This window comes from Hemiscyllium ocellatum, chromosome 4 (assembly GCF_020745735.1).
Source record: "Hemiscyllium ocellatum isolate sHemOce1 chromosome 4, sHemOce1.pat.X.cur, whole genome shotgun sequence".
Classification (NCBI taxonomy): Eukaryota; Metazoa; Chordata; class Chondrichthyes; order Orectolobiformes; family Hemiscylliidae; genus Hemiscyllium; species Hemiscyllium ocellatum.
This window is the reverse complement of record NC_083404.1, coordinates 68,245,234-68,272,654: the sequence shown is the minus strand read 5'-3', so window position 1 is coordinate 68,272,654 and position 27,421 is coordinate 68,245,234. Positions and strand designations below refer to the sequence as shown.

The window sequence follows — 27,421 nt, the reverse complement described above, 5'->3', positions numbered from 1 at the left end:
TTCAATGAAGGCAAGTATGTCATAAAACCTCAACAGAAACACAACATAATAGCAGGAATACAGGGAGAACTAGCCATTTGGATACAGAACTGGCTCAAAGGTAGAAGACCTTTGGAGGGTTGTTTTTCAGACTGGAGGCCTGTGACCAGTGGAGTGCCAAAAGGATCGGTGCTGGGCCCTCTACTTTTTGTCATTCACATAAATGATTTGGATGCGAGCATAAAGAGGTACAGTTAGTAAGTTTGCAGATGACACCAAAATTGCAGGTGTAGTGGACAGCAAAGAGGGTTACCTCAGATTACAACAGGATCTGGACCAGATGGGCCAATGGGCTGAGAAGTGGCAGATGGAATTTAATTCAGATAAATGCGAGGTGCTGCATTTTGGGAAAGCAAATCTTAGCAGGACTTATACACTTAATGGTAAGGTCCTAGGGAGTGTTGCTGAACAAAGAGACCTTGGAGCGCAGGCTCATAGCTCCTTGAGAGTGGAGTCACAGGTAGATAGAATAGAGAAGAAGTCGTTTGGTATGCTTTCCTTTATTGGTCAGAGTATTGAGTACAGGATTTGGGAGGTCATGTTGCAGCTGCACAGGACATTGGTCAGGCCACTATTGGAATATTGCATGCAATTCTGGTCTCCTTCCTACGGGAAAGATGTTGTGAAACTTGAAAGGGTTCAGAAAAGATTTACAAGGATGTTGCCTGGGTTCGAGGATCTGAGCTACAGGGAGTGGCTGAACAGGCTGGGGCTGTTTTCCCTGGAGCGTCGGAGGCTGAGGGGTGACCTTATAGAGGTTTACAAAATTATGAGGGGCATGGATAGGATAAACAGGCAAAGTGTTTTCCCTGGGGCTGGGGAGTCCAGAACTAGAGGACATAGGTTTAGGGTGAGAGGGGAAAGATATAAAAGGGACCGAAGGGGCAACTTTTTCACGCAGAGGGTGATACGTGTATGGAATGAGCTGCCAGAGGATGTGGTGGAGGCTGGTACAATTGCAACATTTAAGAGGCATTCGGATGGGTATATGAATAAGAAGGGATTGGAGGGATATGGGCCGGGTGCTGGCAGGTGGGACTAGATTGGGTTGAGATCTCTGGTTGACATGGATGGGTTGGACTGAAGGAACTGTATATCTCTATGAGTCTAAATGGACTCCTCCATTCTTACTGCCATAAGGAACAGAAAAAGCCTAGCAAAACCTCACCATTATGAAACTAAGTTTTATACTGAAAATAACTTTATTTAATGCATTGAAACTCTACAGTAATTGAGTTTTTAACAGACTAAGTAATAATATTTCCAAGACACTGAGCAACAGCTCCTAAGATGGCCCATCATTTCTAGGACTATACCCCACAAATTCCAAAGCCATTGACAAGAAAGTTAGACCATCTAGAAGAATCCAATCAAGAGAATCGATAAGAGGAATATAATGGCCATCCCCTCACCCATTCCCAGAACTTGGGGAAGTTAGTGGTCATATCTTGGAGGCAGTCCATACCACAGTAGAAGTGTTGGGTGCATTTGAATGTTTGAAGGTGGGTAAATCTCTTGGTCCTGACCAGATATATCCAAGAACACTGCAAAAAACTAGAGAAGAAATTGTGGAGGCCCTGGCTGATATTTTTGCATCATCATTAGCCATGGTCGAGGTCTCAGAAGACTGGAGGGTAGCAAATGTTGTGCCCTTAGTCGAGAAGGGCTGCAAAAAAAACTTGGGAACTATAGACCAGTAAGCCTGACATCTGTAGTAAGTAAGTTACTTGAGAAGATTCTGAGGGATTATATACACAAGCATTTGGAAAGACAGGATTTGATTAGGATTAGTCAGCACAGCTTTGTGTATGGGTGAACATGCCTCACAAATTTGTTCGAGCTTTTTGATGAAGTGACCAGGAAGATTGACGAGCGCAGGGTGGTAGATATGGTCTATATGGATTTCAGTAAGGTTTCAGATGGTAGGCTGCTCTGGAAGATTAGATTGCATGGAATCCATGGGGAGCTGGCAAATTAGAAACACAACTAGCTTGATTGTAGGTCAGGCAGCATCCAAGGAGCAGGAGAATCAATGTTTCGAGCATGAGCCTGAAGAAGGGCTGAAGAAGGGCTCATGCCCGAAACGTCAATTCTCCTGCTCCTTGGATGCTGCCTGACCTGCTGCGCTTTTCCAGCAACATATTTTCAGCTCTGGTCTCCAGCATCTGCAGTCCTCACTTTCTCCTAGCTTGATTGTAGGAAGCCGAGGTAATAGTGGAAGGATGCTTGTCAAACTGGAGGCCTGTCACTGGTGAAATGCCTCAAGGGTCAGTGCTGGATCCATTTGTGTTTATTATCTATATTGATGATTTGGATGAGAATGTACAAAGCATGATCAGTAAGTTTGCATATGACATTAAAATAGGTTTCATGGACACACTGTGGTTGTGTGTTGTCAGAAATTGCATCAGGATCTTGATCACCTGGGGAACTGGGCTGAGAAGCGGCAAATAAAGTTTAATATAGCTAAATGTGAAGTCTTCCATTTTAGAAAGTCAAATCAAGGTAGGAGTTTCGTGTTGAATGGTAGTGCCTTATGGAGTGTGGTGCACCAGAGGAATCTTGGAGTTCAGGTGCATGGTTCTCTGAAAGTGGAGTCACTGGCAGACAAGGCAGTGAAGGCAGCATTTGGTACACTGGCATTCTTCAATCAGGACACTGAGTACAGAAGTTGGGAAGTTACGTTGCAGTTGTACAGGATGTTGCTGAGGCCGCATTGGAGAATTGTGTTCAGTTTTGGTCACCTTGCTGTAGGAAGAATGTTATTAAGCTGGAAAGAATGCAAAAGAAAATTACAAGGATGTTATCAGGACTTGAAGGTCTGAGCTTTAGGGAGAGGTTGTGCAAACTTGGACTTTTGCCTTTACAGCTTAGGAGACTGAGTGGGGTGGGGGGGCGTGGGGGGGAGATCTTATAGAAGTAGATAAGACCATGAGAGGCATGGATAGGGTGAATGCACTCAATTTTTTTCCCAGCGTTGGGGAATCAAGGACTAGAGGGAATCAGTTTAAGGTTCGAGGGGAAAGAATGAAAGTGTACTTGAGGCCAACTTTCTTTACACAAAGGGTGGTATACATGTGGAATGAGCTGCCAGAAGTGTTTTAGGTGGTACATTAACAACACTTGAAAGGTATTTGGACAAATACATGGATAGGAAAGGTTTGGAATGATATGGGCCAAGTCCAAGAAAATGGAGTTAACCTGGATAGACATTTTGGTTGGTATGGACCAGTTTGGCCTAAAGGGCCTGTCTCACTGCTGTAGGACTCCATGACTACATAACTTTAACATCCAGGCAAACAAAGTGTTCAACTGATTGTATCAATGGCTCATTCCACAATCACATTTAGACAATGGACCTTGGCTGAGAAAGATTCCTTGAGTCATAATCTAGCAATGTCCAAATCAATGCATCAGGAATCAACATACTGTGACCAGTTTTGGATAACTGGTCAGTTGAGAGTGGAAAAGCCAACTAACTCTCTTTTGTGTTTGAAGAAACTGCTTTTTCTTCAGTCCAGTGAGAAGACAAGAAGAAACACAGAAGAGGAAGGTCCTTGAGCAGACCCTCTCATACCCTTCATCTATCCATCCTACAAATTTGCCAGTCATTTGATCATCCACATGCTGCAAGCAGTGATTTGAGATTCATTCTAGCAGCAGTTGTATCCAGAAGATTAGATAAAACATTCATCAACATTATTAACTCAGTTCAACTCAGAATCCAGAAAGACCTTTCAGACCATCCAAGGCATCAATCTTTAGTAAATGGGCAAAAATTTAAAAAGAGGGCTTGACAGTTGACTTGTGATGCAAAGTGACGGCAACAGCGTGGGTTCAATTCCTGCACTAGGTGATTAGATTAGATCAGATTCCCTACAATTTGGAAACAGGCCCTTCGGCCCCATAAATCCACACCAACCCTCCAAAGAGTAACCCACCCAAACCCATTTCCCTCTGACTAATGCACCTACCACTGTGGGAAATTTAGTGTGGCCAATTTATCTGACCTGTATATCTTTGGATTGTGGGAGAAAACCAGAGCATCCAGAGGAAACCCACACAGACACAGGGAGAATGTGCAAACTCCAAACGAACAGTCGCCCGAGGCTGGAATCGAACCTGGGTCCCTGGTGCTGTGAGGCAGCCGTGGTAACCACTAAGATAACATGCCACCCAGCTGAGATTATCATGAAGGACTTTCCTGCTCAACTTCTCCCCTTGCCTGAGGCATGGTGACCCTCAGGTTAGAACTGAAAATGTGTTGCTGGAAAAGCGCAGCAGGTCAGGCAGCATCCAAGGAACAGGAAATTCGACGTTTCGGGCATAAGCCCTTCATCAGGAATGACCCTCAGGTTAAATCATCTCTAGTTGTCTCTCTGTAATGAGAGCTGCCTGTGGTCTGGTAACAGAATGTGTTTATTTTTTAAAAATTCAAGTCATCAGTGTGCTGGAGGAACTCAGCAGGTCTGGCAGCATCTGGGGACAGATAAACCAGAGTTAATGTTTCAAATCCTTTTTTCACTCTTTTTCAGTGTAGACTTTTAAGAATTACTTTTCTAATTTCAACTTTGTATCTACCAGGTGTTTGTGCGTGAAACCACAAATGTATGTGTGTGAGAAAATGGGAGCGTTAATATTATTATTTTGATTGGTTTACATGCTATTCTGTTTTCTTTATAAAAATTACAAGAAAATCTGCCTGAAATATCTGCACAAAGACCGGTATCCTGTCACCAAGTCATTCTTTATCTACTTGTACACAGTAAACTGGCTTTGGGCAGCCAGCTCAGAGTCAGTCCCTGAACAGAGAAGTCATGATTTGGAGGTCTGGATGTTTCCACAACCACCTGATGAAAGAGCAGCGCTCCAAAAGCTGGTGCTTCCAAATAAACCTATTGGATTATAACTTGGTGTTGTGAGATTTTTAACTTTGAACAGAGAAGATTCTAAATCTCCTGTTTATATTTTTATTGGTCACCCAGGGCTTTCCTGATTGGTCCAGGTTAACAACCCCAATCAAGAACCTCTTATCATTGAGGCCCACCTGGTTCTAATCACTACACCATCTTATGAGTCCTTGACAGAAGTTGTAAATCACTGCAATGATGAACATATGCTTTCAAAACAAAAATTGTGGTTAAATGAGATATTCGAACTTCCATACCGCTGAGCAAAACTCTAAGGTCTCAGCATTTATTCTCCTCAACTGTCCCTGCCATCACCTTCTTCTCAGCAAGTTCCTGACCATCTATCGCAATTGATACACATATTTGACACAGGAAAATAGAGAATGGGTAAGGTAACGCAGGGTGGAGGAGTCAATTACTAGGGGACAAAAGTTCATTGTGCGGTAAGGGGGGAGTTTAAAAGAGATGTGCATGGCACGTTTTTCACACAAAAGCTAGTGAGCACCTGGAACACACTGCCAGAGGTGGTGGTGGAAACACACACAATAGCAGCAATTAAGGAGCATCTGGATGAATATATAAATAGGAAGGGAATAAAGTGATATCAATCATGTAAGTGAAGACAGTTTTAGTATGGAAGGGCAAAATGTGTTGGCACAGGCATGGAGGGCCGAAGGGCCTGCTCAAATGCTGAATTGTTCTTTGTTCTAGATAGATCCTTCAGAGAACTAGTGCAGATACAATAGGCTGAATTACATCAGTTTGTGCCAGAAGGTTCTATGATTCTGATTTAGTAGACTCGTATCTTTAGAAAGAGTCTTGGGTAACTTCACAGTTGATAAACATGAAATGATACCAGGTAAAAGCACAGTGATCTTGGGCAACTAAGAGGTCTAATCTTCATCTCGTTCTCACTGTGCAAAGGCAAATTAAAGAAAAAGGCCAGAATCTCTCAATGAACCATGAAGTAATCTTTTCACTTATGAAAACTAGTTGTGTATTTTTTAATATATGTTCCTCCCAAGAACAGATAAGATGGTAGTTTAAATAGAAGAACTAAGGACTGCAAAGAAAACTTCTATTAAAAAGTAAACAATGTAAGTGAAAATTAAAAAAAGTTATGTTGACCTAGAGTCTGTTGTCCTCAATGATACTTCCTCCATGGTGTAAGTGGGGCGCTGTGACGCCATAGACTGTGGATATCTTGGGGCACCATCACTGAACTGTGCTATCCACTGCAGCAAGAACCAAGATCTCAAGGATCTCAAGGGTTGAGTGGCCATCTTGTCTGGCAGCCATCAAGATGACAGATTCACAAATACAAGGATACACTGTGGTATCTGTCAATTCTCAACCTATGTATGCATCAAGACTATTATGGTCCAAGATAGAACATAGAACAATACAGCCCACGATGTTGTGCCAAACATCTATCCTAGATTAAGCACCCATCCATGTACCTATCCAATTGCCGCTTAAAGGTCACCAATGATTCTGACTCTACCACTCCCACGGGCAGCGCATTCCATGCCCCCACCACTCTCTGGGTAAAGAACCCACCCCTGACATCTCCCCTATACCTTCCACCCTTCACCTTAAATTTATGTCCCCTTGTAACACTCTGTTGTACCCGGGGAAAAAGTTTCTGACTGTCTACTCTATCTATTCCTCTGATCATCTTATAAACCTCTATCAAGTCACCCCTCATCTTTCGCCGTTCCAACGAGAAAATGCCGAGAACTCTCAACCTATCCTCGTACGACCTATTCTCCATTCCAGGCAACATCCTGGTAAGTCTTCTCTGCACCCTCTCCAAAGCTTCCACATCTTTCCTAAAGTGAGGCGACCAGAACTGCACATAGTACTCCAAATGTGGCCTAACCAAAGTCCTGTACAGCTGCAACATCACTTCATGACTCTTGAATTCAATCCCTCTGCTAATGAACACTAATACACCATAGGCCTTCTTACAAGCTCTATCCACCTGAGTGGCAACTTTCAAAGATCTATGTACATAGACCCTAAGATCCCTCTGTTCCTCCACCTGACTAAGAACCCTACCATTAACCCTGTATTCTGCATTCTTATTTGTTCTTCCAAAATGGACAACCTCACACTTGGCAGGGTTGAACGCCATCAGCCACTCCTCAGCCCAGCTCTGCATCATATCTAAGTCCCTTTGCAGCCGACAACAGCCCTCCTCACTGTCCACAACTCCACCAATCTTTGTATCATCTGCAAATTTACTGACCCACCCTTTGACCCCCTCATCCAAGTCATTAATAAAAATTACAAACAGCAGAGGACCCAGAACTGATCCCTGCGGAACTCCACTTGTAACTGGGCTCCAGGCTGAATATTTACCATCTACCACCACTCTCTGACTTCAACCAGTTAGCCAGTTTTCTATCCAATTGGCCAAATTTCCCTCTATCCCATGCCCCCTGATTTTCCGCATTAGCCTACCATGGGGAACCTTTTCAAATGCCTTACTAAAATCCATGTACACTACATCCACTGCTCTACCCTCATCCACATGCTTGGTCACCTCCTCAAAGAATTCAATAAGACTTGTAAGGCAAGACCTACCCTTCACAAATCCGTGCTGGCTGTCCCTAATCAAGCAGTGTCTTTCCAGATACTCATAAATCCTATCCCTCAGTGCCCTTTCCATTACTTTGCCTACCACAGAAGTAAGACTAACTGGCCTGTAATTCCCGGGGTTATCCCTATTCCCTTTTTTGAACAGGGGCACAACATTCGCTACTCTCCAGTCCCCTGGTACCACCCCCGTTGACAGTGAAGACGAAAAGATCATTGCCAACGGTACTGCAATTTCCTCTCTTGCTTCCCACATAATCCTAGGATATATCCCGTCAGGCCCGGGGGACATGATACTCAAGTTGCTCAAAATGTCCAACACATGTTCCTTCCTAACAAGTATCTCTTCTAGCTTACCAGTCCGTTTCACACTCTCCTCTTCAACAATACGGTCCCTCTCGTTCGTAAATACTGAAGAAAAGTACTCGTTCAAGACCTCTCCTATCTCTTCCGACTCAATACACAATCTCCCACTACTGTCCTTGATCGGACCTACCCTCGTTCTCGTCATTCTCATGTTTCTCACATACGCATAAAATGCCTTGGGGTTATCCTTGATCCTATCCGCCAAGGATTTTTCATGCCTTCTCTTAGCTCTCCTAATCCCTTTCTTCAGGTCCCTTCTGGCTATCCTGTATCCCTCCACTGCCCTGTCCGAACCCTGTTTCCTCAACCTTATGTAGGCCTCCTTCTTCCTCTTTACTAGACATTCAACCTCCCTCGTCAACCAAGGCTCCCTCAAACGACCATTTCTTTCCTGCCTGATAGGTACATATATATCAAGGACACGTCGTATCTGCTCCTTGAAAAAGTTCCACATTTCCACCACATCCTTCCCTGACAGCCTATGCTCCCAACTTATGCTCCTCAAATCCTGTCTTACAGCATCGTAATTTCCCTTCCCCAATTGTAAAATCTACCCTGTTGTGCGCACCTATCTCTCTCCATAACCAAGGTGAAAGTCACAGAATTGTGGTCACCATCACCAAAATGTTCACCCACTACCAAGCCCATCACTTGTCCCGGTTCATTACAGAGTACCAAATCCAATATGGCCCCCCCTCTGGTTGGACAATCTACATACTGAGTTAGAAAAGCTTCCTGGACACACTGCACAAACACCGCCCCATCCAATCTACTTGATCTAAAGAGCTTCCAATCAATATTTGGGAAGTTGAAGTCGCCCATGACTATGGCCCTGTGACTTCTGCACCTTTCCAAAATCTGTTTCCCAATCTGTTTCTCCACATCTCTGCTGCTATTGGGGGGCCTATAGTAAACACCTAACAAGGTGACTGCACCTTTCCTATTTCTGACTTCAGCCCATACTACCTCCAAAGGCAGATCCCCCTCAAACTTCCTTTCTGCAGCCGTTATACCATTTCTAATTAGCAATGCCACCCCTGCTCCTTTTTTACCACCCTCCCTAATCTTACTGAAACATCTGTAACCAGGAACCTCCAACAACCATTCCTGTCCCTCATCTATCCACGTTTCCGTGATGGCCACAACATGTAGTCCCAGGTACCGATCCACACCTTAAGTTCACCCACCTTATTTCTGATACTCCTTGCATTGAAGTATATGCACTTGAGCCCATCTCTGTGTCCGCATGTATTCCCTGTCAGTGCTACCTTCTCCACAGCCTCCCTACATTCTTGGACATCCTGACAAACAGCTAGCTTACTTGCTGGACTACAAGTCCGGATCCCATCCCCCTGCCAAATTAGTTTAAACCCCTCCGAAGAGTGCTAGCAAACCTACCCCCCAGGATATTGGTGCCCTTCTGGTTCAGGTGCAACCCGTCCTGTTTGTACAGGTCCCAACTTCCCCAGAATGCAGTCCAATTGTCCAAATACCTGAAGCCCTCCCTCCTACACCATCCTTGCAGCCACGTGTTCAACTGCACTCTCTCCCTATTCCTTGCCTCACTGTCACGTGGCACCGGCAACAATCCAGAGATGACGACTCTGTCTGTCCTAGCTTTTAGCTTCCAGCCTAACTCCCTGATCTCTTGAATGACCTCCCCATCCCTCTTCCTACCTATGTCCTTGGTGCCAATGTGTACCACGACTTCTGGCTGCACACCCTCCCCCTTAAGGATTCTGAAGACACGGTCCGAGACATCACGGACCCTGGCACCCGGGAGGCAACAAACCATCCGAGAATCTCGCCCATGTCCACAGAACCGCCTGTCCGTCCCTCTAACTAGAGAGTCTCCTATAACTAGCGCTCTCCTCCTCTCCCCCTTTCCCTTCTGAGTCTCAAGATCACACTGCTTTGTCTCATTTACCCATGATGAGGTCAGTACTACAGCCCAGACAGTTGGATATGCCAACATAGTGTCTCAGGTATATTATATTGAGAACACCTATGAGCCTATATTGGACCTTTCATAACCTGATTACTATGTTGTGCAGGTAAAATGTGAGGTCTGCAGATGCTGGAGATCAGAGCTGAAAATGTGTTCCTGGTTAAAGCACAGCAGGTCAGGCAGCATCCAAGGAACAGGAAATTCGACCTTTCGGGCATAAGCCTTTCCTGATGAAGGGCTTATGCCCGAAACGTCGAATTTCCTGTTCCTTGGATGCTGCCTGAACTGCTGCGCTTTAACCAGCAACACATTTTCAGCTACTATGTTGTGCACCCAAGCCACGCATCTATACAATCACTAAGACTGCCTACTGCAACCTTCATAGCATCATCCGACTCCAAATCTGCCTCAGTACGATTGCCATTAAAACCCTTATCTATGCTTTTGCTACCTTGAGACTTGAGTATTCCAACACACTCCTGACTGGCCACCCACAGTCTACCTGTCATAAATTTGAGACCATGATAAAAAACACACTGCCTATCTCCCTATTTGCAGGCATAACTCTCACCCATCAGTTTTGTGTTTGCACACCCACAATGCTTGAACAGGAACCAAAACCTTTGGTTTTTAAATTCTCTTCCTTGTTTTCAAATACTTGCAGAGCTTTACTTCTCCCTTCCAACATCCCCAAAACTTTCCAATATATCAGTACTTAACTATGACCCACTAAGCACAATCATTGTTTCAATACTGATTACAATACATTCAGTTACCTTGGCCCAAGGCTCTGGAATTCCATCCTGAAATTCCTTTGTCTCTCAATCTCTATTTTCTCTTTAAATATATTCTTCAAACCATCTTCTTTGACCAAGCTTTTGACCATTTGTCCTAACTATCACATTGTGTGTCTGCTGTCATTCAGTCCACAACACTTCCACCTCTGAGTCAGAGGGTCAGGGGTTCAGGCCTCATTCTAAGACATGAACACAAGAATTCAAATTCCCAGATAGTACTGAGGCAGATAGTTATTAGTGCTTCCAATCTGTCTTTCAATATTCCTTAAAGATTCCCCTTCTCCTTCGTTTACAGAATTTTCAACTATGTCAGTACTTTGCTCTTATCCCACTCCCAACTTCCTAGACTGTAGGATTCCTCTTGACTTCACCTTCTACAGATCATCTGCTGCCATTTCAGTCATCTCGAGAGTGATGAAATTAGATCTTCCCCATTGCTTCTAATTCAGAACTCCAAGGAAAGTAATCCATCATGACAATTTGGGTCACTCTTTGATCACCCCACTTCCTGCCAATTGTGCCTTCCTGTTGAAGCACAGGAAATTAAACACCTGCTTCTTTACTTCTTTCCTTTCCACCATCAGAGACCTAAATACTCCTATCAGGTAGAACAACAAAATACTTGAACTTCTTTCAGTGTTCACTGCTTCCAAATCAGTCTCCTCTCCACTGGGTACTGTGACATTGACAGCCTTGTGTAACACCTCTGTTCAGTTTGCAAGTGTGTTACTGAGCCCCTCCTTACCAGTCAATTTAATTCTCCATTTGACTCAGTCACAGTATGAACTTCTGTCCTTGGTGTCTTACACTGAAGCAATGAAGATGAACAGAAGGCCAAGGATTGGTGTTTTTTGTTTCAATTAGGCACTTCAAAGCTTTCCGTATTCATCGTTGAGTTCAACACTATCAAAATATAATCTCTGCTCCCATTCTTCTCGGTTAGCAATCAGTGGCAATTTTTCTGCTATTTCTATTTATGTCTCCTCTGTATCCATCTTCTCTTCCTTTGCTTGTGCCATTATCTTTGCCTGGGACCATCATCCCTTCATGACAGCAGGGAAGGCAAGAGAGGTTAAATGACAATGTTCTACTTTTGTTAGTTTCTTCTCTCCCTTTTGCCTTGGCTCGGAGTTGCTTGAAATTTGTTACCTTGATAATCTTTAATCAAAAAGTTATGACCAGAGTCATTAATTCTATTTCTTGTACGACAGAGATTGTGGGCCTGCTGAGTTTTCAGTCAGTCTGCTTCCAATTGAAATGTCCTGCATCTGCAGTATTTTGCTTTGATACAATGCACAAATATCTCTGCAGAGTAAGCTTCTGTGCATTAAGCAGCAGTACATTGACGCTCAGCAAAGAAAGAAACAGATTATTGGTACTCTACCTGGCTGTACTCTTGCTGACACATACACATCAGTTAAATAAAAGCTGATAGCTAACACATTTCAAACACTTAAAATCCTTCCTGCCAGCAGATAAGAAAAACATGCCAGCCATGAATAAGAGTATTAAAAAGGGAGCATAGCACTAATTCTCTTCACTTATTTTGTTGTTGAACTTTCTATTTAAATTATTATTCCTGTTCATCCTTACAGAAGATAAAGTAAACCAAACTTCACAACGCACCATAAATGAAGCATGTGCAATCATCACCAACCTGATCCCACATAAAAGGGATCAATTTTTTGCATATTCAGCTGTTCAAAACAGGTTAAATTGGCCAGCTGTCCATGACAAAAACATTTGAAAAAGTACTATTAGCACAGGTTCGAAAGGCGATAGAGATAAACTACAATAAGGTTTTGGAACTGAATGCCACAGTCAAAACAAAGACTTCACAGCAAAATAGAAAGAACACTTTAAAGCTAATGGTTGATATCCAATCCTATGTCAGTTGCAACACCTACCATAAAAAGAAGTTTTATAAAATGCATTTATTTGCTTTTTAAAAACATTTGGGAGATTAAACTCAATAATAAGTAGTGGAACCCATGACTAGTTATTTGAAAGCAGGCAGTATTGTACTGTTGCACTGCTTATTAATATGATTTCTTTGTGTAGCCACTGTAAACTGTGCTGTTCATCCGCTGCACACAACAGCAAGGTGCAAAATCATTACTTCCTGGTTGATCTTAAAGTTGGCCTGCATTCCCTCCCATCCCCTCCCCTTCCAAAGACTACAGCTGGAGGAAATGCAGGCAGTCTTGTTGGATATGCTGTTGACCTGAAAAAGGCACATGAGACAGAGAGGGGGACAGAGAGATAGAGACAGAGAGAGAGAGTGATAGAGAACAATGGCAGGTAGTGTACTTGCCTCATGTACTTGCATATGATCTGAAATATTCTACACAGCTGAAAGCCTTGCACCTACATCTCACAGATTGCACACACTGCCAGCAATTCAACCATGAATCATATTGATTGCACCACAGTGATATGCTTCCCTCTCTCCTGCAGAGCCAGAGGTAGCACGAACTAAACAGAAGCAAACAGATGCAAGTGCATATTCTAATATTCAATTTGGGTATGCCACAGGTTTGACACTCTTAAAGGTGATGATATCCTCAGACCCCAGTTCTTGTTCTCACACTGCATTTTTACCTCAGCCTACAATCACTTCTGATGCTCAAGTTCGATTAAGGTAAGCAAGTACGACTTGTATCTCACACGCCAATCCTTGGGCCTTCTATCCTTTCAGTAATTATTGGAATGATCATGACAACCTAAGCAATCCTAAGTCATGAATACTATGGTGGGAACTGCAGATCAGAAACTAGGAAGTCTGCAGTGAAAAATGCACCTCCTGACTTCTTAAAATCTTTCCAAAAGCTAAAGATAAATACGTTGAGTATTGTTCAATAACAACTGAAATGCTTGACACCACAAAGGAACTGTGGACATGCACTCCCTCGATCAATACCACAACTTCTTAAACTTTCAAAATACATTGCCGCAAGTTACAATAGCTTTTTCAACACCACCTAGTAGAACATGGGGTTGGAGGGGGAGATTGTAGGGATGGGTCCTCAGTTTGCCACAATGTGTCCATAAAATAGGGCCATCCACAGAGCCTGCTGAGAGTTTAAAGTCTTTCCATATTGGGGAATGAGGGCCTTCCCAATGCATTTAAAAAAATCACAAAATTGGCCATGTAAAGTACTTCCCTGCCACTGAGAAAATGGTATGCTGGCAGGAAGACAAATGGCTTTCCCCACTCCATTCCCATGCAATTTTAATAGTATTCCAACCTCCCAGATTAAATTGAAAGGGCCTGGAAAATTCTGATCTGTCTTTTAACAAAACAGCAGATGATGCATTTTTAAATAAATAGATGTCTTGACTTGTTTGTCCTCCTTAAATATTTCTGTACATATGTCTAAGGTTGCTCTTTACCTGTCTTGCCTTTAAGATGTATCATTTATTATATATTGACACTCCTCAAGCTTTCAACCAAAATGCATCATTTCACAACACTCTGCATTATAATTTACCTGTACATGCATTGTCCAGTTCAACAGTCTATTGCTATCTTCCTGAATTCTCTTACTACACCCCTCATTGTTCGCTATTTTTCTGAATTTCTTGTCAGTTGCAATCTTAGAATTTATATTCTCTATACCCAAGGTCACATCATTAATATATATCAAAGACAGCAGACAGCCTGATAATGCCAGCCACTGTGAGATAACCACTGTGTACTTCACTCCAGGCTGAACCATGACTTTTCATTGCCATGCTCTGACTTCTGTCTCAAGACAATTTAGTATATCCATCACAGCACTTCTCTTACATTGCATGTGCTCCAATTTTGTCAAATAAGCTGACACCTGTACTTTGCCAAATATCTTTACAGATCCATAAACAATCATTAACTGTATTATGTTCCTCAATGCTCTTCATTACTTCATGATGTGCAGATTAGATTGCGGGCTCCACACACATTTGTCACTTTGTGTGCCCTAACAACATTATAAATTACACCACCTTCACAAAAGGATATAAGGAAAAGGCTGTGGTTTATTGGTAGTGTCCAAAAGGCCCAGTTGTAAGTCCCACCTGCTCCAGAGGTATATCATACCAGGCTGATTAATAGCATCTATTATAGAATGGAAGCAGCTGTAGAAACATCAAATCCTCATCTTTCTTGGAAAATATCATTTTGTGGGCATTTATTCTTAGTTGTATCAATTGTGTTGGGAAAGGATAAATTCAAGAAGTCTCTTCAAATTAGTACCCTTCTACTCAACTATGTTAGAACAATAGTCCTGAAATATTTACAGATATGTTGAACTTTTAAATAAGGCTGAGTTTTCATTTAACAAATGAAAAGTAAAGGGCATACAAGCCAGAAGTGTCAGGGAATCTAAATTTTGACAAGGTAATTCAGTGACACTTGGAAAATTCCTGAGTTGATTGTACTTAGTCCTGTGAGTGATTGTGAAATGTTGTGCGTGGAGGGTGTCAAGGAACTTCAGATACACACTTCAAAAGAAGACCTGCAATGTGAAAATGAATTGTGATTGCAGAGATAATGGAGGCCAATGACCATCTCAACAGAAACCATTTTCTGAGAGTTATATTCATAATGTGAGACAAAAGAAAACAGTTCTGACTGAAAGATCTATTTGTGTTTTCCCCTGCCAAGAATATACAAAAAAAGGTGATGAAGTACTAACTGCACCCTTGTTCTCAGTGTGCTCATCTGATATTCTCATTCTCTTGGGCTGATATGAGCTGCAAGGCCATCCTTGAGGCTCCTTGCACTTTAAGGCAAAATAATTTACTCTCTCTCTCTCTCTCTCTCTCTCACACTGATTGCTAGAAGCAAATTATAAATCAACCAAACTTCCATCAAAAAGGAAACCGGTCAATCCTCTTCATCTAATTAAGAACTAAGAATCTCCAAGTAAAGTGCCTAAATGCTGAAGTCAGTGTTAAAAGAATCCCCACAGTTTTTTATTTCATTCCCTACAGTGTAGAAACAGGCCCTTCAGCCCAACAAGTTCATAACGAACCTCCGAAGAGAAACCCACCCAGACCCATTCCCCCCCTGATTAATACACCTAATACACTGGCATGGCCAATTCACCTAACCTGCACACCTTTGGACTGTGGGAGGAAACCGGAGCAAACCCATGCAGACACAGGGAGAATGTGCAACTCCACACAGACAATCACCCAAGACGGGAGTTGAACCTGGGTCCTTGGCGCTGTGAGGCAGCAGTGCTAACCACTGAGCCACTGTGCCACCCCAATATCAGTTAACAGCCACAATATCTTATCATTCACTCCCATGGACAAGCCAAGGACTGATTCACACATCGGTGTTTTAACTGTTGTGTTTTATCACTTCTTATATCTGATCTGTGTGCAAACTTTACTCTTTGTTACATTTCCTTACATTTTAATAAATAGTAAACTCACTCTTTCTCTAAACCAAGGAAGTTTAGTTAAAATTTCTCCTTTTGAAACAAAAATACATTAGAACTGGGAAAGGTATCTACGACAGAAAGGATCTCAGTTTTAAATGAACATTGTTGCAACCAGCCAAGATGAGGGGAAAGATGAATAAAGAAGGGAAGCTCATTCCTACCTCCTCACCTGGGAGTATATTGATTTTAGAGTGTCCTGTTCAGAATCATAATGAATTGGGGACCTTGCTCCAAGGAACTGTTGAAACAATTGTGCAGCCTTATATGGTATTGTTAAATTTGGCTGTGCTCAAAAATCTGATACACCACCTTTCTTCTCTACTGCATTACGACATGCAAGAATGTGATCCTCAGCAAAAGAACAATCACAAATTCTGTCATAGTGAAAATTGGGGTAATTCAAGGCTTTGTTAATGCACCAACTGACTTATCCATCTAACTATAATATTGCACTTCAACTGCAGCAAATTATCGAACAGTGTGAAGGGGAAGGCCCCCTTCCCCTTTTCCTACCTCACCCTCGCTTTTTGCAGTCTGCATCGCCTTTAATGAGCTTTGTATGTAAATTAATCAATCAGAAAACACAGGGGATTTACTGCTAGTGGTTAGTAGACGTAAAAATACCACAGGTGATTTAGTGATGGGAAAATAAAACTGTTCAGTTGTGTGTGAGAATGTTTCTGGATTGAAGAAAATGAGAAAACTGAGGGCTCTTATGGCGCAGTTGTAGTGGCCCTATTTCTAAGCCATAAGAGCCTGAGGTCATGCCCCACCTGCTCCAGAAGAGTGTGATGACATCCCTGAACAGGTTAATTAGAACTTTTTTTTAAAAAAAAGACAAATTTCAGAACAGAAAGATGTTTGTTCAACTTCCACAGCTTTTAAAATGACACCAACCCAAGTCATAGAGTTTTTGTATGAAGACTTGCACTCCTCAGAAACCTAGCTCCAAATCATTGTTAGTTCCTTCTCTGATGTGTATGGGAAAATGGGCTTGGTATGTGGATGAGATCCATGATGTTTAAACAATGATACTTCAAGCAAAAAAATTCTGACTTCTTTTTTATTAATGCAGCTGTACAAGGCTAATGCAGGTTCACATTGCCTCAGTCTGGTTGCAACTGCTTCAGATCCTCGTTATATGCTTTGCAAGTGCAGCTGCAAAAATATTTCCTAAAACACCTATACACATCTTCAGTTCATAACTCTACATGCATCGACATGTGTAGAATAATATATAAACACCTGGAAAACAAAGGTCCCCATCCAACCAGCTCCTGTAGCAAAACAGCTCCTTTGTCAATTGAGATCAACGATAAAGTACTGGAAATGTGGACCACTTTGAGTATCATGGAAACCTGCTCTCAATAAAAGCATAGTGGTGAAAAATTACCGTCACATCCCATTATCAGTTAAGCCTTTAGCTGACAAGAAAAGGATAATTGGGGATCAGGATCTCAAATGCAAATCCTAAAGTAGGCATTATACTGGACATGAGTGGTCTCCACATTTCTATTGCAGATTTGGGGCGGCAGAGTGCATCAGTGGTTAACACTACTGCCTCACCGCACCAGGGACCCAGGATCAATTCCAGCCTCAGGCGACTGTCTCTGTGGAGTTTGCACATTCTCTCCGTGTCTGCGTGGGTTTCCTCCCACAATCCAAAGATGTGCAGGTCAGGTGATTGGCCATGCTAAATTGCCCACAGTGTCAGGGATGAATATATCATAGGGGAAATGGGTCTGGGTGGGTTATTCCTCAGAGGGCCGGTGTGGACTTGTTGGGCCGAAGGGCCTTTTTCCATACTGTTGGGAATCTAATCTATTATAACATACTTCAAAGCACTGGAGAAGCACCAGTGGTTACTTCACAAGATCTCCCAAATCCAATGTCAGAAAGGCAGCCCAGTAGCAGTATCCTCTCCAAAGGCAATCTGCTCTGCAGCAAAGCACTAATTTTTGATGGGCTGAACGTGTTGTTTGTAAGCATAACAACAGATTCCTGAAGCAATTGCACTAGTTAGATCCAGGAGAAACCTTCCAAGATTCCCGACTCAGGCGACTGACTGTGTGGAGTTTGCACGTTCTCCCCGTGTCTGCGTCGGTTTCCTCCGGGTGCTCCGGTTTCCTCTCACAGTCCAAAGATGTGCGGGGTCAGGTGAATTGGCCATGCTAAATTGCCCGTAGTGTTGGGTAAGGGGTAAATGTAGGGGTATGGGTGGGTTGTGCTTCGGCGGGTCGGTGTGGACTTGTTGGACTGAAGGGCCTGTTTCCACACTGTAAGATAATCTAAAAAAATCTAATCAAATCCACAAAGCAACTCTGAAGAAGTCACACATATCTGTTGAGCCACCTGGCTTGTGATTGACGAAAATAGAGAAGTTTCATTTGGAAAGCACCAAATACATTGAGATACCACATCAGGAACTTGCAGGGATGAAGTCAAGATGTTGGAAGGAATGGACAAACTTCCAAACAATTAATCTATCCAACCCTTCAGGCATCACCTGCAAGCATGTGGCAAAATCCATCAACTGCACTAGTGAAGTCAATCATCTCAGAATCCATTGAGTGGGAGCAAATCATTCTCAATCCCAATGGACTATGATAGAAAAGGCAGTTCTTGATATGACTGTTTTTCTCCCTTATTCACAAAGGTATGCACATCTACCACAAAAAAAGATAATTTGCAGGAGACTCTATTGAAGTCAGGATGCTAACATTGGTTACTTTCCTAACAGATTTGTCAGTATTGGAACAACAGGCCTATTGCAATCCTCTTATCAAGGTTTTGCAAACAGCAGTCCAGATACACCCATGAATTAGTTAATTAGTTCAGGAAAGTAATTCTGAGCAAACATAATTTGGACAGTGTAAAAAGAGGGTAAAGAGTCTCTTGTGGTGCAGGGTGTCTCCTATCTCTGAGCCAGGAGGCCTGGTTCAAGTTCCATCTTGCTTCAGAGCTGTGCCATAGTATGTCCGAGTGTGTTGACTGGAAATGAAGGGTTACAGGGAGAGAGTAGCGGGGAGGGGTCTGGGTGGGATGCCCATTGAAGGGTTGATGTAGACTTAATGGGTTGAATAGCCTGTTTCCACACTTTTGGAATTCTAGGAATTGACAAAGCTGTTCACTGATGTAATTAGAGTTCTGCTGAGTTCTCATTTTCAGAACTTAGAACAGTGTTGGGCCCAAACTTGGAAAAAAAGACCTCAATACAAAAGTTAAAGTGGCAGTGGCTGCCCCTGACATCAAGATTGCACTCAATCGACCATGGCATCAAGTAGCTTGAGCAAAACTGAAGTCAATGGAAATCATGAAGAAAATTCTGCACTCATTGGAAGACGAAAGTATATTCTTGTCAGGGTGAAAGAGAAGGCTGGTAGATATAGGGAATACTAGATGACTAAAGAAATTGAGGAGAAAGTGAGGACTGCACATGCTGGAGATCAGAGCTGAAAAATGTGTTGCTGGAAAATGCCAGCAGGTCAGGTAGCATCCAAGGAGCAGGAGAATCAACATTTCGGGCATAAGCCCTTCTTCAGGAATGAGGAAGGTGTGCCAAGCAGGCTAAGATAAAAGGTTGGGAGGACGGACTTGGGGGAGGGGTGTTGGAAATGCGATAGGTGGAAGGAGGTTAAGGTGAAGGTGATAGGCAGAGAGGGGGTGGGTGCAGAGAGGTCAGGAAGATGATTGCCGGTTAAGAAGATGGTGCTGAGTCCGAGGGTGGGACTGAGATAAGGTGGGGGGAGGGGAAATGAGGACTTCTTGACTAAGATAGGAGTTCTTTAAGGAAATGGAAGTAAAATGGATTATCCAGTCAATATACTCATTAAGGAGATCAATATTAATAGCAATTATAAATCTGATGTTATGGTGATAGTGTTCTCATAGTAAAGCGAAACAATCAAAGATTATGTGAGCATTCTAAACACTTATCCAACTCAGGTTGCTTTACTCCCTCTGCTGGGTATATTCAGAACAAACATGATATTTTAAAATTACATTGCATTTAATTTGCTTCCAATTAAAGGTATTATTCTCCCATTAACTCTACTCATTCTACACCAATAAAACAAATTGGCTGAAACTTGCAGTTAAACAGATGCAAGATGAGTTACTAGTTTTTAAATTGAAACCTTGAACAATGAAAGCACCTTCTTGACTTATGTTCCACAGTTTACTATTTATATTTTTGATGGAAGCTGTAGTCTCATTATTTAACTTGGCATATTTTGCTTCTCCACAAAAGCTACTGATCTTCAATGTAAACATGCAACTAAAAATAATCATTTGAAACTCCCTTTCAAACAATTAGACAGCAATCGGTCTTTTCCTGCTGTCTGCTCTCTCTCTCTCCAGGATAAATAAAAGCCATCAGGAATGTGATCGTAAGCCAAGTACATTGTTTACATCCCATAGTCTGCCTAACAAATGAGATGAAGTGGCTTGTCAAGTTTCAAGGACTTCTTTCAGTTTATTGATGACTGGATAACAAAAGCGGTACTACTAAGGTTGTTTTTAAAAGAAGAAAATTTTTATGGAGCTAAATAGATTAATTGGTCACTCTCTTCCCTTGCTCTTGTGAAATCATACCACACACAAATGGCTGCTTTGCTTTGTGATTTGCCTGGCAACATTTTATGTTGCTGTGGCTTTCACCATTAATTAGTTGTCAGCAAAACCCTTTGATGTATCCCAAGATATACGATTTTCTAATATCTATATGCATTTATAATTTATTTTGTATGTATTCTCTTTCCAGGATTCTTGTGCACAGTGGTAGTGGTCCCGAAACGTCGAATTTCCTGTTCCTTGGATGCTGCCTGACCTGCTGTGCTTTAACCAGCAATACATTTTCAGCTCTAAGCCAGAAGGCCAGATTTAAGTCTCACTTACTCCAGATGACACATTCGAACAGCTTGATTGAAAGTGAGCAGCTAGTCTTTAATGCTGATGAAGACAGTGTAGCCCATCTGATGGCCTTGCCTGTATGATTGAGTTAAGGAATGCATCTTCATGTGTCATCTCCTGACAAATGAACAACTCCCCAGTTCACTGGCAACACTTCACTCACCTACCAACAATCTTTTTCAACCAGGACACACACCTGTCATTCCTAGCTTCATTTCACACAAAATAACCAGCATTGCTCATTGCTTCATACCCACATCTTTTAATTTATGGATGGCAGTATAGAAACTATGACATTCATATATCAACCAAGAGCATGCACCTAACGCACTGACAAGCCTGAACTTGTTAGAAAACAAGATTGGACACACCAAAGACAATATCTGAACAGTGAGGGCAGGCATGTGGTTATGTCCTTACCTCAATGGAGAAAATAGTCTTCACTGTGGAATGGCCATGTCTGGTTTCAACTGTGAAGAAATCAATAGGTTCATACCTTTCCCCTTATCCCACAATCTCTTCTGACTTACAAACCATCTAAGCAAGGACCTCCTGCTTCATAATCCTTCCCCCTCACCTTATCATTTTGGCATTTTCTTTCAGATGCTCAAGAATTGCCACGTAGCTGGCAGTGACAATGGAGGAATTGGTAGCTGAGCAAGAACATCGTAAAAATACAGAAACACCATCACACAAACACATTCAATGATATCAGCTCAGATACAGACTGACTTGTATACTATAGGATAGCTTAGAGACAAAACCAGTATGTTGTGAAACAGCGCAAAGTGGCCTTAAGCAGAGCAATGGACAAGAATGGAACAGCTATCAACTTGCTGAAGGGGAAGATCCTTTCTATCGTGGCAACTCAACTGTGCATGCTCCAACCCTGAGAAGCACCTAACCCATACCCATCATATCTGCACCTTCAACAAAAATCTGTTGACACTAATTCCAATTTCCAGCTCTGACCCATAGTCCTGGAGGCTATGATAACACTATAAGTACCTAAATATTGCTTTCAGGCAGAGAGTTCCAGAGTGTCACCATCCTTTCAAGCTTCCACCATCCTCTGAGTAAAATTTCTCTTCAACACCCCTCTTATCCTTCCACCCCTTACCTTAAATCTGTGCCCCCTGGTTATTGACCCCATACTAAAAGTGGTAAAAATGCCTTCCTCCAAATCCTATCAATGTCCCTTGTGGCTGGATAGTCCAGGACCAGAAAAGCTAGGCCCAAAACCAGAATGGGAAAACTTTGTGCAGCCAGGCCTGATGGGACTTTCAGGACAGGTCAAGCACAAAGGATCCGCACTGAACAAAGGGAGGCAAAGACAAGCCCAGACTTACCATAGAAAACAGGACTAGCTTACGTATTGAACTACAGAAACCCAGCAGTCCTGAGTTCCTGTCATGACCATGTATAGAGAGGGGGAATGTGACCTTGAAACTGCAGGGAATGGAAGCTGAAGGTAACCCCAACATCTTCCATACATGGCATCAGGGATACCATTGGATGCTATGACCATAACTTGGAAGATCAATTGGTTGAGGGCCAGAAAACATACTGGAAAGATGCAGCAGGGAAGGGATAGAAATAGAAATTGTTGGAAAAGCTCAGCAGGTCTGGCAGCATCTGTGGAGAGAAATCAGAATTCATGTTTCAGGTTGAAATGTTCATTTGATTTCTCTCCACAGATGCTGCCAGGCCTGCTGAACTTTTCCAGCAATTTCTATTTTTGTTTCTGATTTACGGCACCCTATTTTTGGTTTTCATTTAGCAGGGAAGGGACTCCTGGTGGCCATTCCTTCAGCGGAGATTCAACCTGGTACAGCAGCAGAGCTCTGACCACTTGGGAAGTGGGAGACAGAGAGAGGAAGAGGGAGACAGAAAGAGAAAGACTGAGAATGAGAGAGAGAGGGAGGGAGAGAGTGAGAGTGAGAGAAAGCCAACTACACAACCTGGCTAAGTTTCACTGCAAGTGCAGTGCCTGGTCCTAGTTCCATAGCTAGTAGTTTAGATAAGGATTTCAACAAATACTAATAATTAATAATTATCATGAAAAAGCAGTGCTTTCGAGAATATTCACCCATTTGCTCCCTTGCAACTGTAGTGTATTTTGTCAATAAAATTGCATTGATTTGCAAGTTGACTATGGCTCTTTTGTTTGTCTCACAGGTATACTACTTGAGTAAAATGGGTTTATGTATAAACTAGTTGAAGAGTCCAAACCATGGACAATGCCCTCTAACAGGTCCCCTCTCAACATTCACCACTCAAACGAAAACAACCCAGTCAATCCAAGTCTATCCTCATTCTCAGCCACTAAATCACATGCTGTTCTACTGTAATTACATATTTCCTATAATGTGGTGACCAGAACTACATGAAATATTTCAGTTGTGGCCTAAGTGGTATTATATACAGTTGCTGCATAGCCTCCTTGCTCTTCTATTGTATGCCTCAGCTGAGAAAAGTAATACATCTTCTTAACCACCCTATCCACTTGTCCTGTTACTTTCAGATATCTATGGGTGTGTACACCAAGGTCCCTCTGATCTTCAGTGCTTTTGAGGGTCCAGTACATTGATATATATCCATATGCAGTCTACAGCTATCCTCTTCACCATTTATCCACCCTAACAATTTTCATGTCATACACAAACCTCTTGATTATATCAGCTATATTTAAGTACAAAAATTAAAAGTACACCACAAGCAGCAAGCACCCCAACATGAGTCATGCAGAATCCTACTGTAAACAGACATCCAGTCATAGAAACACTCCTCAGCCATGATCCTCTGCTTGCTCCTTCTCAGCCAATTTTGGATCCATAGTGCCACATTGCCTTAGACCCCATGAGCTCTTATTTTCTTGAACAGAATGGCCTACAGATATCCTATTAAAAGGTTGCATAAAGCCCATGCAAATGCACACTCTCATTAATGCTCCCGGTTACCTCCTTACAAATTCAATCAAATTTATCAAAAGGAGACCAGGAGAAATTTATTCACCCAGTGACAGTTAAAGCTTTTATTTTCAAATAAACCTGTTGGACTATATCCTGGTGTTGTGTGAATTTTAACTTTGACCACCCCTGTCCAACAATGGCACCTCCACATCATTCACCCAGAGAGTGATGAGCTTGTGGAATTTTCTGCCACATAAATCAGTTGAGGCTAAAACATTGAATCTTTTCAATTAGTTAAATATGGTCTCAGGGCTAAAGGGATCAACGGATATGGGGAACAAGTAGGGACAGGGATTAAATTGGATGGTGGTGCAGGCTGGAAGAACTGAATGATCTACTGCTCCGATTTTCTATACATCGGTGTTAATAAGTCCATGCTGACTATCCTGATTAACCCATGTGCAGATATATTCTGACCCTCAGAATTCTTTATATTCTCTTTTCCAACTAAGGTTAGGCTGATTGGCCTGTAATTTCTTGGTCTATCCCTCCTTTTTTTAATAATGGGACAACAGCAGTCCTCCAGATGTCTGGCATCTCACCTATGGCCAGAGAAGATTTGAAAGTTACTGCCAGGATCCCTGATATCTCCTTGCTTGTCTACTTCAACAACCTGAACACATCTCATTGACCTGCCACTTTTACGACTACTAAATCTGATAGTACTTCCTCTCTCTCTTTCTTTCTTAATTTCTCCTAAAATTTCACAGTCTATACCTGTGTTGTCCTTTTCTATTGTGAAGACTGAAACAAAACATTCACTGATGACTTTGCTCATGTTTTCTGCGTCAACACACAGATGACCTCTTTGGTTTCCAATGGGCCCTGCTTCATCCGTAGTTATTCTCTTGCCTTTCATACATTTAAGATACTTCTTTGGGTTTTTCTTTAATCGAGCTACCAATGTTTTCTTATGCACTCTTCATTGATTTCCTGATTTCCTTCTTAAGGTCCCTTTCTGAACTTTCTATACTCCTTTAGAAACTCTGCCAAACTGAGCCCTCAGTATCTGACAGAACTAATCTTTTCCCACAGATGCATTGCTTCTCTAAGTTTCCTCCAAGGTTCCATGCATGTCAATTGTGGTCACATTGAAGAGGTCCAAGCACCCAAAACAAATTTGTTGAAGTATTAGTGTGAAGTGATGTATTTTAGGAGGACTAAACAAGATGAGGGAGTATGCATTGAATGATAGGCTCTGAGGAAGGACAGAGAATTAGAGGATGTGCATACTCTTAGATCCATGAAGACAGCAGGACAGGTGGCTAAGCAAGTTACGACGGCATATGGACACTTACCGTTATTTGTCGAGGCATTGAATACAAGGCAATTATAATGGTATAATATAATGTGGCTGTGGCTTAACTAACATAATGTTAGTTAAGCCACAGCTAGACTACTGCATGCAGTTCTGATAGTTACATTATGGGAAGGATGTAATAGCACTAAAAGAGGATGCAGTAAAGATTCACAAGGTTGAGTGGTTCATCAATAACATATGGTCACCTTGAAGCTTAAGGAACATTGCCTGGGTTGGAATCTTTCAGCTATGCAGAGATAAAAAGAGACTAGATATGCTGGGGTTGCTTTCCACAGAAGGCTGAGGTATTGGGAATCTGATTGAGGTGTTCAAAGTATGTTGGCTATCTGGAACTCACTGTCAGAAAGGATAGTAGAGGTGGGAACCCTCAGGACATTTAACAGGTAGTTAGCTGGTCACTTGAAATACCATAGCATACAAATCTACAGGTCAAGTATTAGAAAAGGAGACAAAAGTTGATAGGTGCTTGGTGAGAGGTGAGGGCAGAATGGTCTAACGGTTCTCTATATGTGTTGCAAAATTCGACATTATACCCCTCATTGCTATAATTGATGCCTCAATCAATATTATGACCCCACCCCCCTTCTATTCTTTCTCTATTTCAATTGAATATCCTATAACCAGGAATTTTCAGCAGCCAATACTGCCCATCTTTCAGCCAAATCTCAATCATATTTATAATATTATGCACCCAAGTGCCTATCTGTGCCCTCAGCTTGTTTATCTTATTTCTCAGACTCCTTGAATTAAATTATATTCAATTTAGTCTTGTTAAACTCACTTCTTTCTTATCTAGTTAATACTTCCTCTGCATTCTAGGTTTATTTGCATTTTAACTTCTAATTCCATTTCAGCTTCTCTCCCCTACTGGTCAGGATCTCATTCCCCTGCCAATCTAATTGAAATCTGCCCCAACAGCATGAGCAAACCTCCTCAAAAGAACCAATGAAGTATGGAGCTGGAAAGGCACAGCAAGTCAGACTGCATCAGAGGAGTAGAAAGGTGGACGTTTTGGTTCAGGACCCTTTATCAGGATGTCGATCCTGATCCTGATCCTATTCAGATGTAACCTTGTACAGGTCCCAACTTTCCCCAGAAATAATCCAAATGCTTCAGGATGTTTAAATGCTTTCTCCAGGAGCATCTCTCCAGTCACACATTTCTTTGTTTTATTCTTCTATGTCTATACTCAGTACAATGGGGCACTGAGAAGAATCCAGATATTATCACATTTTAAGTCCTTCGTTTTGATTTCCTATTTAACACACTAAAGTCCTAATTTATTTTTCATTCTATATCATTGACATGGGCATGGCCTCTGGCTGTTCACTCTCCCACTTCAGAATTCAAAACAGCTGTTTCACGACAGCGTACATCGTGGCACCCAAGAGGAAACATATCATCCAATAAATCATGTCTACACCTGCAGAAGTGCCTGCCAACTATCCTAATCAATGAATTGCCTACTATTGCTTTTCCACACTTTTTCCTCCCTCCTGAACACCTGAAATATCCCCAGTGCCATGGCCTTAGTTCTGACTGGCTTCCACAGAGGGACTGTCACTTTTGCTGAGTGCAACACTGCGCAAGCGAGATGCACTTACTGTGTGGAAAGGGACAGGGCTGGTCTGCCTCACTACTTGCCTGTCTCCTGGTAGGCTGCCTGCGATTCCTTAAGCCGCAGGCTGACCACATCCTGAAATATACTATTGATGAACTGCTCAGCCTCATGAATGCCTGGAGAGACCTCAGCTGCCACATAGCTCGAGTTGCTCCAGCTGGAGGTATCTCCTGCAGGTGGTCACTGCCACTGTCAGGAGAGTCTAGAATTTCCAACATAGTGCAGGACATACACATCATGGATTAGAAATACCCAGATATACCTTAACTCCTGTCAGTTATGCTGACTGCCTGTCACAGGGTCCTCAATATACCCGCTCCTCGCAGACATGCTGACTGGTCCTCTTCAAATGAATCAGCTTACATTGTAACATAACTAAATCATCCAAGGTCTGAGTGATGCAGTGGAAGCTGACTGAAGTGATATTGGTGAAGATTGTTACAATGCAAGTGCAGTTTGTTGCCAAGCACTCTCCTATTGCTAACATCATGATAGCGATATCA

The 27,421-nt window shown here is 42.3% G+C and overlaps 1 protein-coding gene across 1 annotated transcript in view; it reads right to left on the bottom strand.

The window, feature by feature from the left end:
• Window positions 1–27,421, bottom strand: part of rims2a (regulating synaptic membrane exocytosis 2a) — an 839,749-nt gene that overhangs the window by 302,181 nt on the left and 510,147 nt on the right. Inside the window, exon 24 of the mRNA XM_060824314.1 lies at window positions 21,626–21,657. Within this exon, the coding sequence (XP_060680297.1) occupies window positions 21,626–21,657 (32 nt within the window). The remainder of the gene's footprint in view (window positions 1–21,625; window positions 21,658–27,421) is intronic.